We start from the raw sequence: 14495 nt of genomic DNA, 5'->3' as shown, positions 1-14495 counted from the left end.
CAAAACTAGAATTCTGACACTTCTTAAGGCAGCAAAAATCTTATGGTATGAAATATGATTTCTTAGGCAGAGGAAATGGCAAAAACTAGTATTAAAATAGGTCATGTTAAATGTAATGAAAAATAATTATGGCAGTTTTAAATAAAATCTGTTATGTTAATCATGTTAAATATGTAATTATTTGGGGTTGACTGTGTATTACAACAAACTATATCACAGTAGAGATCAACCAGGTATGTACTTTAGTTATGCTGGATTTTAAAGACAAATGAACTCTAAGGTAAGTTGTTAATGTATATATCAGATGTTAAATTTCTTTCTCTTAAAAAACTAGAAGTCATGTACTTAATTATTGTATACATAAATTTTACATTATGACTACCCTTTGATATGAATGTCATTATTGATTATCTTTATTTCTTTTCTTATTTAGAAAGCACAACAGCAGGAAGTATGTTTGAAGGAAATACAACATAGTCTTGAAAAGTCGGAGAATCAAAATGAGAGTATTAAGAATTATTTACAGTTTCTTAAAACTTCTTATGTAACAATGTTTGAATAAATTGTCAGATTTATTTTCTATAAGCAAAGGATTTTACTCTAAGTCTAAAACATGATTAGGTACAAAAATAATAATAAATATACTTTAATTTATGGGTGGTAGTAGAGTATTTATGCAGAGTTCTTAAATACAATTTATTATCCAATTGCAACTTTAAAATAAGATACAGATGTTAGTATTCCTGTTTGCTAGGTAATTTCCACTTAGCTCTGGTTTAATACTTATTTAAATTATATTGATTTTTAGAATGGTTTTCACACACACAAAAGAAGCCAGAATCATTTTTTGTTACTGTCTGTAACCACCATTCAAGTGAATTTGTAATAATCTAGGCCAGTTATGAGCCAAATACATGATTTTGAATAACATATATAATTGTTTTACTTTGTAAAAAAAAATAATAATAATTGTTTTACTTTGTGATTTTATATATATATATAAAATCAAATATTCTGGATACTAATTTTTAATAATGGTATAATTACATACTTTCTAAAGATACCAAATGTCAAATTAATATGGTTTCAAGTATGATGCCATTCTAATTTCTATGAGGCTTTTAATAATAGAATTTTAAATCATAGCTATTAAATGCCAACTGATGGTGACAGATGGAAACACGTTGGTGTACACGGTTTCTTTATAAAGAATGGGCATTTGGTCTCTCGTATAAATTCATAGTCTCTTTCTATTTCATTTTTTATTGGTAATTGTCTTAAATTATTATCAGGATGGACATTCTAAATCCCCTGAGTTAACTAAAAGATTAAAGGCGAACAACTTCTCCCACCTCTTTCCGTAGCCAACTCCATTGGGATGATCAAAATAAGCACTTTTAATATCAAGTTTTAGGATAAGGTGCTTACTATTGCAGTGACATAGAAGAGATACCAAGAACTTACTCCTCCTAGTCTCCTACCCAGTGTGCCAAGGCAGGATACTCTAAAAGGGGATTGATGTGTCAACAAGGAAATCAGGTAAGAGTAGCTCCTCTCAGACAGTGGCTTGAGAGCTGTTTATTCAAACAGGCTTGGGTCTCAAAAGATCATTCAGAGAAGCAAATTGTGAGCTAGTAGTCCAACCTCTGAACAGAGCTGTCTCCCCGAGATGTTTTATCCTCTTCTCTGATGAGAAATTGGAACTTGCTTTTTACTAAGACACATAGCTGACCCTTGTGATCCTTTCTTCACCTCCTAAGGCAAACAGAACTTTAAGAAATACTGAAATGGGGGACACCTGGGTGGTTCAGCAGTTAAGCATCTTAACACTCTCTGCCTTAGGCTCAGGTCGTGATCCCGGGGTTCTGGGATCAAGTCCCACATCGGGCTCTCTGAGAGGAGTCTGCTTCTCCGTCTGCCTATATCTCTGCCTTCTCTGTGTCTCTCATGAATAAATAAATAAAATATTAAAAAAAATACTGAGATGAAATGAAACTAAGGTTCTTGAATATTGCTCACCAGACTGTGAGCTCTTGAAGGGCAGAACTATATCTTATTCATATTTCTATTCCAGCCACTACACAATAGCTGATCCGTAGTAGATGCTCAGTGGATAGATGGATGGATGTTGAAAGAGAAAGGTACTCATATTTCCTGTTTTACATATAAAATATGTAAACATAGAAGGAAAACTACCATAGCTATGGTATAAAACTCTAAAATCTTAAAGTTGGCATTTAAGCTCAACTCTTCGGATTCTAAAATTAAAGTTCTATGTACAATGCTGTTTTCCTGTAAGCAGTAGTAGCAGCAGCAGCATTGCTTTTATTTACTAAGGACTTGCTATGTGCCAGACAAAGCTACCAATGTGGCACATGTACTAACTCATTTAATCTTTGCACTTAATGAGATAGCTGTGATTAATTCCATTTATTTTTCAGGAAACCAAAACACAGAAAAGGTTTCTTACCCATGGTTACAGAGCTAGTAAGTGGCGGCACCCAGAGTCTCTGCTCTTGTCAATGACCATACCACCTTCATATATGTTTCATAAATAAAGGTAAAGGCTTCTTGTAACAATCATGCATCTACCTCCCCTATGAATATTTTCTTTTTGTTATACTTCTAATTTTTACCTAGGTAGTTTAGTGCCTGCAGTGTTTCACATGGTCTGTGGAAGGAAATGACTACTGTAGAGTCCCTGAGGTTGAACTCAGATACTAGTGACAAAGGACAAGAGGAAATGTGCCAGACCCTAGGAGAACTGCAGCATGAAGTACAGACATTGGACTCTTTTGGTGTGTGAACCAAACTCATCATTCAGGAGGCCCCGTGTCAGTGCCCTGGTGTCCCTAAGCAGTGTCTCTACTGCCAACTCTCCACCATCCCAGAAAGCCTTTGTCCCATGGTGCCAACAACGTGGCAGGGTTTTCTCTTTATCCCTGATATTCAGGGCCTCGAGACTTTCTTGAGTCCTAAAAGGTTTTTTCCATTATTTATGCAATTATTACCTCTCCACATGTTCTTTTCCTCCTATTTGTTTTGTCTCCTGGATATGCTCTCCACACAACTTGCCTTTTCCCTCAGGGTCTATCACAGGGTATCTTGTGAGATATTTTCACCTGATTTTTCTGACCACTAGTGTGGTTCTCAAAGGCAGCCATTCTCTTTCTGTTGGATATTGAATTTCTAATTAAGAAATCATGTTTTTTAATTCCTGAAAGCATTGGGTTTTGGTTTTTTTGTTTGTAGTGCTGTAATTCCATTATATTTTCATTAAAATTCTCATCTGTTTCTTCCATTGGTTCTACTACAGTAGGAATCTCCAGTTTCCCTTCTGTTAGCCATCTTTCTTTCCAAACCCCATGTGAGGTTTAGTTTTCTTTGCTCCTCATGGTTGTGGTTCCCTCAGTACCTGCCAGCAGCCTGCCCTGCACATTTCTTGGGCAGTAGCGAGCCAGGTGGTGAAAGGCAGATGGCTTTAGTTCTCACGACCTGAGACCTGCTACCCACAGCTGAAGGGATGTGAAAAACCTTCTTGCTCCCAATGTTTTCAGTCACGAGCATCGGTTCCTCTCTACTACCAAGACTGGAAGTACTTTCACTCCACTTGAACGCCATTTCAAGGTGTCCTGGGGTCAGCAAGTTTGTTGCAGCAAACCACAAGTTAAGGTCCCCTGTGAAGGGGAACCTAGAATAATGCTTTTAATGCAACCTAATGCAACTTAATGAATTCAATCTGTATCTCCTGGCTTGAGATTTGTTCATGATTTTTATTTTTACAAAATTTTTATTGTAACCTTCTGAGTTACAGAATTATGTATTGAGTATGATTCACCTTTTGTAATCAAACCAAGCGTCTCTTTGTGAATAAGTTCATATATGTTGGCATAAGCATGGAGAAAGGTGTTGAGAAGCCTACATACCTTGGTGTAGGGATAGAGGAAATAGTAATTATTCCACTTATTCCAATGAGATCATATTACTTTCAATTATTTGCTAACCGGATAAAAAAAATTTAGAGGTTGGATGGTAGACATGTTAGGGAGTAGAAGGAATGAAGGAGGTTATGGTCTGACACTGAAATATTGGAAACATTAGAATTGGATTTTCACAGGTGCAATAGTGTGGGACAAGGAAAAAGTGAGAAGTCTGGTTGAGGTGTAGTGGAGGTCACTGGAACACAGGATGCCGTGTAACTGAGAAGGCACGGATGTTAAAGCCATCTAGAATGGCAGGAATTGGGGTAGAGGTGAAGGGCAAGCATCCTGGGTAAACATGGGCAGGTGAGCAGGTCGCTGTGCTACAGAATCAAAGTACTCTACTACTTGTTTCTGATTGCATTTAGAATAAAATCCAAAGTCTTCAACGTGACCCTTACGGCCTTGCATGTTCTGGCCCTCATGTCCATGGCCTCAAGGCTCTGCCCACTTCCTCACTCCTACCACTCTTTCCTTACTCACCTTACCCACCGTGCCCAGTTGCACTTGCTTTCCCTGAAAACTGAATTCATGCCTTCCTTCCTTTTGAAATACTCTTTCCCTCACTTTGGCCTCACTGGATCCTCCTCATTCACATAGCTTCCTACTCTTTCCGAATTGGCAATTTTTTACTTGTGTGATTGCATCACATCTGTTTCCCTAGATTTTAACAGTGGGAGTTACTGTCCGGTAGCCTACATCTAACACAGTGCCTGGTACGTAGCCACTAAGCATGTATTTGTTGGATGGATAGGTAGATGGAGGGATGGCAATGGTGCCATTAGTTCTGAGCTTCAAAGTAGGGCAAGGGGAGTTGCCAGGAAAGGTAGGGAAGTTACACAGTCTGGAAGAATGAGTAGCTCTCTCTCTTGCCATCTGCAGGGGAAGCCGTTTTGTGGGTGAGGTGGCAGGTTTCCTTTCAGGCAGAGGTAGAGTCTGAAGAGACTCAGGGTACAGGAGACCTTATTTATGATCAGATGTGTGTCGCAGAGGCTACAGTGGAAAATGGGAGGGAGTCGGCATTGGGAGGTAGTCAGGAAAAGTGGAATGGGTTGCTTCAGGTAGTTTTAAGAGGAATTTCTTTTTTTCTTAAGATTAATAAAAATCCCATCTGGTGTCTTCTTTTCTTCTGATACTACTCGGTTGGGAACGTTGCTTACGTCCCAAGTATAATGTTAGTGTTTTTGATTTAATGTTACAATCAGTTGCAATACTTTATAACACTTCCATGAGAGAAAAAAATATTAAAAATAACTTCTTTCCTTAAAATTTAAGATTTCCTTAAGATTGTAAAGTTTAGGTACATTAAAAAAAAAAGTATCTTGCTTGTTCTTTCTTTGGCATGGCTTGAGGGTGGGGTTAGAGGGAAGGAGAACTGTTAGGAGCCCTCTATGTTGTTTGTTGTTACTTGATGAAGTTAATATTGACAACAGACTAAGCTTCAAACCAGAAAAATTTCTTCAAACCAGAAACCTGTGATTAGCTGTCACACATTATTTTTAATAAACATTTTAATTGTAAACTGTGACCACTTTTGCAAGCTTATTTTTTGCAACTTCTTTGTAAAGTAGATCTCTTTCCTATCATTTAAAAAAACACAATTTTTGAAAGAGAACTGAATAGAGTATTTGAATCTAATATGGTAAGGCATATGTAAATGATCTTTTAAAAATGGCAATTTTATTTTTGTAATTAATGGTAACTAAAACTTCTTGAATTTCACCTGAATACTATCTAAAACTTTTTTTTATTTAAAAGATTTTGTTTTACTTCTCCAGATGAGCATAGTTAATTCTTTAAAACTTCATAAGTTTTCATTTCCATGCCAGAAGTCTAACTTGGGTTTTACTATTTTGAACTTGTCTTATTTGAGAGTTGTATTTTAGCCTTTCTGATAGTGTTCATAAAATTGAAATGAGAAATAAGAATTTTAATTAAATGAGCTGACTCCTATTAAAACACTAAACCTGGGGATCCCTGGGTGGCTCAGCAGTCTGGCGCCCGCCCTCATTTAGCCCAGAATGATCCTGGAGTCCCAGGATCAAATCCCACATCCTGCTCACTGCATAGAGCCTGCTTCTCCCTCTGCCCGTGTCTCTGCTTCTCTCTCTCTCTGTGTCTCTCATGAATAAATAAATAAAATCTTTAAAAAATAAAATAATAAAACACTAAGACTACCACTTGAAAATCTTTGTGTAGACATAAAGATTTATATCTATAACTTTCTTTTTTCTGCCTAACATATTAACAAGTCTTACACATTAATAAAATTTGAATGTCCATCAGATAAAATGGCCAAAGGATAAAAACAGGTCAGAAGAATTCCCAATGGCTAACAAATAAAAATAAGATGTTCAGATTTAGAGGCACCTGGGTGGCTCAGTTGGTTAGGTGTCTGCCTTTGCTTTAGGTCATAATCCCAGAGCCTTGGGATCAAGCCCCACATCCAGCCCCCCACATTGAGTTCCTTGCCCAGCAGGGAGCCTGCTTCTCCCACTCCCACTCCACCTGCTTGTGCTCTCTCTCTGTCAAGTAAGTTTATAAAATCTTAAAAAAAAAAAAAAAAAAGCTCAGATTTAGTACTAAAGAAGTGCAAGTGAAAATGAATTTCTTTTTCCTTATAGTAATTTTAAAAAGGTAATTCCTAGTTTTCAAAAGAGGTAAAATAAGAATTCTCACACATTACAAATGGGACTTACTGTTCCATTTATCTCTTGATATACAAAAATAATTTAATTATTACTCTACAGTTGGATAGTTGTATTGTTTTCATGTTTTCTCTATTACAAACTCTTCTGCAATGGCTATCATCATGCATTTAATTATTACTTTAGGATAAATGCTTAGATGTAAATTATAGTATCAAATGCCATAAAAGTTTTCAGGGTTCTTGAAACAGAATTGCTCATGCCATTTGCTACAATAATTTTCAACTTAGGCATTTATCCTAAGATAATAATTAGATGCTGGTGGGAACTACTTCTGTTATGCCACTCCATTGTTTAGCTAATGACTGGCACCTAGTAACAAATCTTGTCATTCGACATTCAAATGAATAGCAGTATGTCCAAGTCATCTCTCAATTTTAATTGTGACTGTAAAGTAGGAATGTGAACATGCTCTGAAATTTACCAGGAGTTATTAAATTATAAATGTTAGCATTTGTTCATAATTTTAGAAGTGCTAGAACTGGTGTCAGTTTAATAAAACCAGAAGCTTTCTACATATCTATTATTTGATATTCATTTGTATTAATTTTTTTTTTCAAAATTAAAAAATTAATCTCTACATCCACCATGGGGCTTGAATTCACCAAGATTAAGAGTTGCATGCTCTGGGCACTTGGGTGGCTCAGTCGGTTGAGTGTTTGCCTTCAGCTCAGGTCCTGGTATCCAGCCCCACATAGGGATCTCTGCTCTGCAGGGGGCCTGCTTCTCCCTCTCCTTCTGCCTGCCACTCTCCCTGCTTGTGCTCTTTCTCTCTGTCAAAAAAAAAAAAAAAGAGAGTTAAATGCTCTTCCAACTGAGCCAGGCAGGCACCTCCTTTATTAATTTTTTTATGTTAAAAGTCAAGATAGGTGGTAGTATAAAATGAATTCGGGATATGAATCTTTGTGGGAGATATATAAAATATTTTTTACTTCTCTATTAGTTGTCTTTTTACTTTCTTCATTGTAACTTTTAATGATCAGAGTTCTTAATTTTAATATTGTGTTGGTCACGTTTCTCTAGAGAAACCATTTCCATGGTATGGGCTATGTGACCGTTGAACCTGAGAAGTCCCATGCTCTGCTGTCTGCAATCTGGAGTCTCAGGAAAGCTGTTGGTGTTCATTGGCCTGAAAGCCAATGATACAAATTCTAGTCTGAAGGCCTGAAAGCCAGGAGTACTGAGGGCAGGAGATTGATGTTTCAGCACAAGTAATCATGCAAACCTCCAGTAAATCCTCCCTCTATCTTTTTTGTTCTATTCAGGCCCTCAAAGGATTAGATGATGCCCACCCACATTGGAGGGGGAAATCTGCTTTATTCAGTCTACCAATTCAAATGCTAATCTCTTCCAGAAACACCCTCACAGACCCACGGAGTAATAATCTTTAATCAGATAGCTGAGCATCCCATGATCCCGTCAAATTGACATAAAATTGACTGTCACAGATATAGTCTAGTTTATCAGTTGTTTCCTTTATGGTTAGCATCTTTTGTATCCTATTTCAGAAATCTTTGCCTATTCCAAGCTAATGAAGATGGTGTCTTCCGTTTTCTTCTAAAAGCTTTGTTTTGCATTTCATGTTTCAATCTGCAATCCATCGTGATTAGATTTTGCTTATGGTTTGAGCCAGGAGATAAGAATTTTTTTTCATATGGATAGTTTATATGTTCTTTGGGCTTTTCTTTGCATACAGTCATATCATTTGCAAATAAAGACTAATTTCTTCTAATTTTTATGCCTTTGTCTTATCTCTCTTTTTTTTTTTAGTACACTGGATAAGACTTCCTATACAATTTTGAATAAGATAATGACAGCGGATACTGTTTTCTTCTTTGAAATCTTAGGGAATAGCTTTCAATAATTCATTATGTATAATGTTTGATGTAGGTTATTGTAGATGTATTATCAGATTAAGAAATGCCTTTCTACTCCTAGTTTGCTAAGAGTTTTTATTATGAATGGATGTTGGATTTTATGAATTGCTATTTAATATATCTTTCAAAATAAGTATATGATTTCCTCTGCTTTTTGGTTAATAGTGTTAATTAGATTAATTGATTTCAAATATTAAATCACCCTTGCACTTCTGAAATAAACTCTATTTGCTCATTCTATATTATCCTTTTTTTGTTGTTGTTGTTTATTGCTGTATTAAACTAATCTGCTAATATTTTGTTGAGGATTTTTACCTCTACGTTTGCATGAGAGATTGGCCTGTAATTTTTTTTCTTAAAGGCATTCTTGTCAGTTTTAGTTATGGGGGCAGTGTCCTAAGGCAGGAGAGCAATTTTCTCTACCTCCCCAAATGGTATTAAATTTCTGAATAGTGAAGGTATATAAAAATCTCTCATCATTATTGTATATTTTTCTGTTTCTCATTCTGTCAGTTTCAGTTGTGTTTATTTCTCATTTCTTAATTCTTTCCATTTTCTCTGTATCTATTTTGACCTATGTTATTGTATGCATTCAGATTTAGAATTGTTTTCCTGTGGGTTGACCCCTTTTATCATTATTAAATGTCTTTGTTTCTACTAATGCTTTTTGCCTTAAAGTATGTCGTCTCATATTAATATAGTTATGCCAGCTTTCATAGTACAATTGACCCTTGAACAACACAAGTTTGGACTTCATGGGTCCGCATATATTTTTTTTTCAATAAATACAGTGTAGTACTGTACATGTATTTTCTCTTCCTTATGGTTTTCTTAACATTTTCTTTTCTCTAGCTTATTTTATTGTAAGAATATAGTATATAATACATAACACATGTAGCATACAAAATATGAGTTAATTGATTATTTACGTTATTGATAAGGCTTCCAGTCAACAGTAAGCTATAGTAGTTAAGTTTTGGGGGAGTCACAAGTTATATGTGATTTTGGACTGCACAGGGGGGTCAACGCCGTTAACCTATATGTTGTTCAGGGGTCAACTGTATATCTTTTTCCATCCTATTATTCCCAACATTTCTATAGCCTTATATTTTATTCTGTAAGCCACAAAAATATTGTTTGCTTGTTGCCTTTTCAGTTTGACAATCATCTGAATATTTTAGCCTATTTATTATTTAATTTTTAACATACTTGGGCTTATTGATTTTTTTCCTATTTGATCCTTTTTTTTTTTTTTTTTTAATTCATCAGAGACACACAGAGAGGCAGAGATATAGGAAGAAGGAGAAGCAGGCTCCATGCAGGGAACCCGATGTGGGACTCGATCCTGGGACTCCCAAGATCACGCCCAGTTCAAGCACTGAGCCACCCAGGTGTCCCTTAATCCATTTTTTAATCTTATTATGACATTTTTGTCTTTTTTAAAAGTTTTTATTAGATTCCAGTTAACATACAGTGCAATATTAGTTTCAGGTGTACAACATAGTGATTCAGCACTTCCATACAACACCTGGTGTTTATCACAAGTGCTCTCCTTAATTCCCATCACCTATTTCACCCATCCCCCCTCCCTTCTGGTAACCATCAGTTTGTTCCCTATAATTAACAGTCTGTTTCTTGGTTTGCCTCCCTTCTTTTTTTCCCCCCTTTGCTCATTTGTTTTGTTTTTTTAAATACCATATGTGAGTGAAATCATATGGTATTTATCTTTCTCTAATTGACTTCACTTAGCATTACACTCTCCAGCACCATCTATGTCCTCGCAAATGCCAAGATTCCATCCATGCCATTGCAAATACCAATACTTCATTCTTTTTTATGGCTGAATAATATTCTGATATACACCTCCCCCCCCCACATTTATTATCCATTCATCAATCAGTGGATACTTGGGCTACCTCTATATCTTGACTATTGTAGATAATGCTGCTATACACATCAGGTTGCATGTATCTCTTTGCATTAGTGTTTCTGTATTTGCATAAATACCCAGCAATATGATAGCTGGATCTTAAGGTAGTTCTGTTTTTAACCTCTATACTGGTTCCCGGAGTGGCTACATCAGTTTGTGTTCTAACCAACAGTGCAAGAGGGTTCCCTTTCTCCATGTTGTCACCAACACCTGTTGTTTCTTGTGTTGTTGATTTAAGCCATTCTGACAGGTGTGAGATGATATTTCCCTGATGATCAGAAATGTTCAGTATCCTTTCATGTGTCTGTTGACCATCTGTACATCTTTGGAAAAATGTCTATTCATGTTTTCTGCCATTTCTTAATTGGATTATTTGGGTTTTGAGTGTTGAGTTTTATAAGTTTTTTATGTATTTTGGATACTAACCCTTTATCAGATCATGTCATTTGCAAATAAGTTCTTTATATGTTTTGGATACTAACCCTTTATCAGATAATGTCGTTTGCAAAAATCTTCTCCCATTATGTAGGTTACCTTTTAGTTTTGTTGATTGTTTCCTTCACTTTACAGAAGCTTTTTATTTTGATGAAATCATGATAGTTTATTTTTGCTCTTGTTTCCCTCACTTCAGTAGACATATCTAGAAAGATGTGGCTATGGCCAATGTTGAAGAGGTTACTGCCTGTGTTCTCTTCTAGGATTTTTATGACTCAGGTCTCACATTTCAGTCTTTTGTTATTTTAATTTATTTTTGTGTATGGTGTATGACAGGGTGCAGTTTCATTCTTTTACATGTTGCTGTCCAGTTTTCCCAACATCATTTGTTGAAGAGATTATCTTTTTTCCATTGGATATTCTTTCCTGATTTGTCAAGGATTAATTGACCACGCAATTGTGGGTTCCTTTCCAAGTTTGCTATTCTGCTCCATTGAACTATTCGTTTATTTTTGTGTCAGTACCATATTGGTTTGATTACTATAACTTTGTAATATAACTTGAAGTCCAGAATTTCAGTGCCTCCAACTTTGCTTTTCTTTTTCAAGATTGCTTTGGCTATTCAAGTTCTTTTGTGGTTCCATACAAATTTTAGGATTGTTCCAGCTCTGTGAAAAATGCTCTTGATATTTTTATAGGGATTGCATTCAATATGTACATTGTTTTGGCTGGTACCAGCATTTTAACAATATTTGTTCTTCCAATCCACGATCATGGAGTGTGTTTCCATTTTTTTGTGTCATCTCCACTTTCTCTCTTAAGTGTCTTATAGTTTTTGGAGTACAGGCCTTTCACCTCTTTGGTTGATTTATTCCTAGGTATCTTTTTGCTTTTGCTGCAAATGTAAATGGGATTGATTCCTTAATTTCTCTTTCTGCTGCTTCATTATTGGTGTATGGAAATGGAAAGATTTCTGCACATTCATTTTCTGTCCTGCAACTACTGAATTCATGTATCTGAGCAATTTTTGGTGGAGTCTTTCAGGTGTTTTGTATATAGTATCATGTCATCTGCAAATATTGAAAATTTTACTTCTTCCTTGCAGATTTGGATGCCTTTTATTTCTTTTTTGTCTGTCTGATTGCTGAGGCTGGGACTTCCGGTACTATGTTAAATAACATTGGTGAGAGTCAACATCCCTGTCTTGTTCCTGACCATAGAGGTAAAGCTCTCAGTTTTTCAAACTTGAAGAAGATACATGCTGTGGATTTTTCATATATGGCCTTTATGATGTTATGTATGTTCCCTCTATGCCTACTTTGTTGAGAGGTTTTATAAAGATAGATGCTGTAGGGATACCTGGGTGGCTCAGTGGTTAAGCATCTGCCTTCAGCTCAAGGCATGATCCCAGAGTCCTGGAATCTAGTCCCGCATCAGGCAACCCACAGAAAGCTTGCTTCTCCCTCTGTCTGTATCTCTGCCTCTCTCTGTGTATCTTTCATGAATAAATAAATAATCTTAAAGAAAAAAAAGATGCTATATGTTGTCAAATGCTTTTTTTTTTTTTGCATCTATTGAGAGGATCATATGGCTCTTATCCTTTGTGTTTTTTTTTTTTTAATTAATGTGCTGCATCACAGTGATTGATTTATGAATATTGAACCACCCCTGCAACCCAGGAGTAAATCCAACTTGATTGTGGTGAATGATTTTTTTAATGTATTTTTAAATTCAGTTTGCTAGTATTTTATTGAGAATTTTTATATCCATGTTATTCAGGAAATAGCCTGTAGTTCACTTTTTTAGTGGGGTCTATCTGGTTTGGGTATCAGGGTAATTCTGGCCTCATAGAATGAGTTTGAAAGTTTACCTTCCTCTTCTATTTTTGGAATAGTTTGAGAAAAAAATAGGTATTAACTCTTCCTTAAATGTTTGGTAGAATTTGCCTGTGAAGCCATCTGTCCCAGGAATTTTGTTTGTTGGGAGTTTTTTTTTTTTTAATTTTTTAACTTTTTAAATTACTGATTCAATTTCTTTGCTAGTTATCAATCTGTTCAAGTTTTTTATTCCTGTTTCAATTTTGGTAGTTTCTAGGAATTTATCTATTTCATCCAGATTGTCCAATTTGTTGGCATATAATTTTTCATAATATTCTCTAACAATTGTTTGTATTTCTGTGGTTTTGGTGGTCATTTGTCCTCTTTTTGGATTTTGTTTATTTGCATGAATAAACATTTTTTGATTTTTTTTGATGAATCTGATTGGAGGCTTATTAATTAAATTTTTTAAGATTTTATTTATTTATTTGAGAGAGAGAAAGCACAAGCAGGGGGAACAGCAGGCAGAGGGAGAGGGAGAGGGAGAAGCAGGCAGAGAGGGCAGACGCTTGACTGACTGAACCACGCAGGCACCCGAGTATTAATTTTTTTTTTTTTTTGACTGAGGAATGAGAATTTAATGTCGGGGGAGGAGGATGCTTAGGGTGTAGCTTCTGGCAGGGGGATGCCCTGGCCCTGGTCTTGGGCCAGCAGACGCAGAAGCAGGGAGTGCAAGGCCCGACAGACAGGTGGGTAGCCCAGGCAGCTCAGATGCAGGTAATCGTACATGTCATGGTGTCTTATGGTGCCGTCTGAGTGCACAAAGCCAGGGTCGGCATCCAGGAAGTGTGCCCGTGGGTGGCCAGCCAGTGCCGCTCGGACCAGCTCATTCACCCGCAGGTTTTTCTCACGAAGTGGGTTAGGGTGCTGGCCCCTTGGAAGCAGGCCCAGCACCACGACCTGGGCCTGGGACTGCCGTTGGTTCACCAGTTGCACAATGGCCTTGATGCCACCAGTCACTTGCTCTGCTGTGTGCCCGTGGTTGTTGGTACCCACCCAGACCACCACAATCATTCTCCAGCCGCCAAAGCATATGTTGCGTGCTGTCACTGCCAATGCCAAAGTTAAGCACGTGCAGAGAAAAAAGCTCCCGCCAGATCTCGCACTGGTGCATTAGCTGGACCAAGGAGTCCCTGATGAAGACGACTTTGGCTTCCTTATCTTTGCTGTCAGCCACGAAACGATGGTGCAGGGACATCCAGCGTCCGTCGCCCTGCATGTCCTGCACCGGTGTCGGCTTGCTGGCTGGGTTCTCCTCTCTGCTCATCTTGGCGCCCCAGCTCCTGAAAGGCCCAGCATGTGTTGGGGGTGGTGGTGAATCTAGAGTCTTTTCTTGGGAGGAGAAACCATTTGAGAGTGAGAAATGTTGGAAGGGATCACCAGCTCTGTGTGTGTGTGTGTGTGTGTGTGTGTGTGTATCAGAGTGAAAGAGAGAGCTGAGTATTAATTTTTTTTAAAGAACTGGCTTCTGGTTTCATTGATCTGTTCTTTTGTTTTTTGGGTTTTGCTTTTGTTTTTGTTTTAGTTTCTGTATCATTTATTTCTGCTCTAATCCTTATTATTTACTTCCTTCTAGCTTTTGGCCTCATTTGTTGTTCTTTTTCTAGCTCCTCTAGGTATAAGGTTAGGTTGTTTATTTGGGGTTTTCCTTCTTATAAGCCTGTGTTGCAATATACTCCCCTCTTGAG

The 14495-nt window shown here is 36.9% G+C and overlaps 1 protein-coding gene, 1 long non-coding RNA gene and 1 pseudogene across 11 annotated transcripts in view; 1 reads left to right on the top strand and 2 right to left on the bottom strand.

Annotated features, from left to right (window-relative positions):
• Positions 1–1351, top strand: part of ODF2L (outer dense fiber of sperm tails 2 like) — a 179576-nt gene extending 178225 nt beyond the window's left edge. For all 10 annotated transcript variants that reach the window (XM_077905302.1, XM_077905301.1, XM_077905305.1 and 7 more), the window contains one exon: positions 434–1351. In XM_077905302.1, the coding sequence (XP_077761428.1) occupies positions 434–562 (129 nt within the window). In that variant the 3' untranslated portion in view covers positions 563–1351. The remainder of the gene's footprint in view (positions 1–433) is intronic.
• Positions 1352–6983: 5632 nt separating this feature from the next.
• LOC144318382 (uncharacterized) overlaps positions 6984–14495 on the bottom strand; it is a 64710-nt gene continuing 57198 nt past the window's right edge. The window contains exon 3 of the long non-coding RNA XR_013384260.1: positions 6984–7457. This is a non-coding gene — a long non-coding RNA (uncharacterized LOC144318382). The remainder of the gene's footprint in view (positions 7458–14495) is intronic.
• Positions 13353–14154, bottom strand: LOC144318374 (platelet-activating factor acetylhydrolase IB subunit alpha1 pseudogene; annotated as a pseudogene).

Source organism: Canis aureus, chromosome 8 (assembly GCF_053574225.1).
Source record: "Canis aureus isolate CA01 chromosome 8, VMU_Caureus_v.1.0, whole genome shotgun sequence".
Taxonomy (NCBI): domain Eukaryota; kingdom Metazoa; phylum Chordata; class Mammalia; order Carnivora; family Canidae; genus Canis; species Canis aureus.
This window is presented reverse-complemented; position numbering and strand designations above follow the sequence as displayed.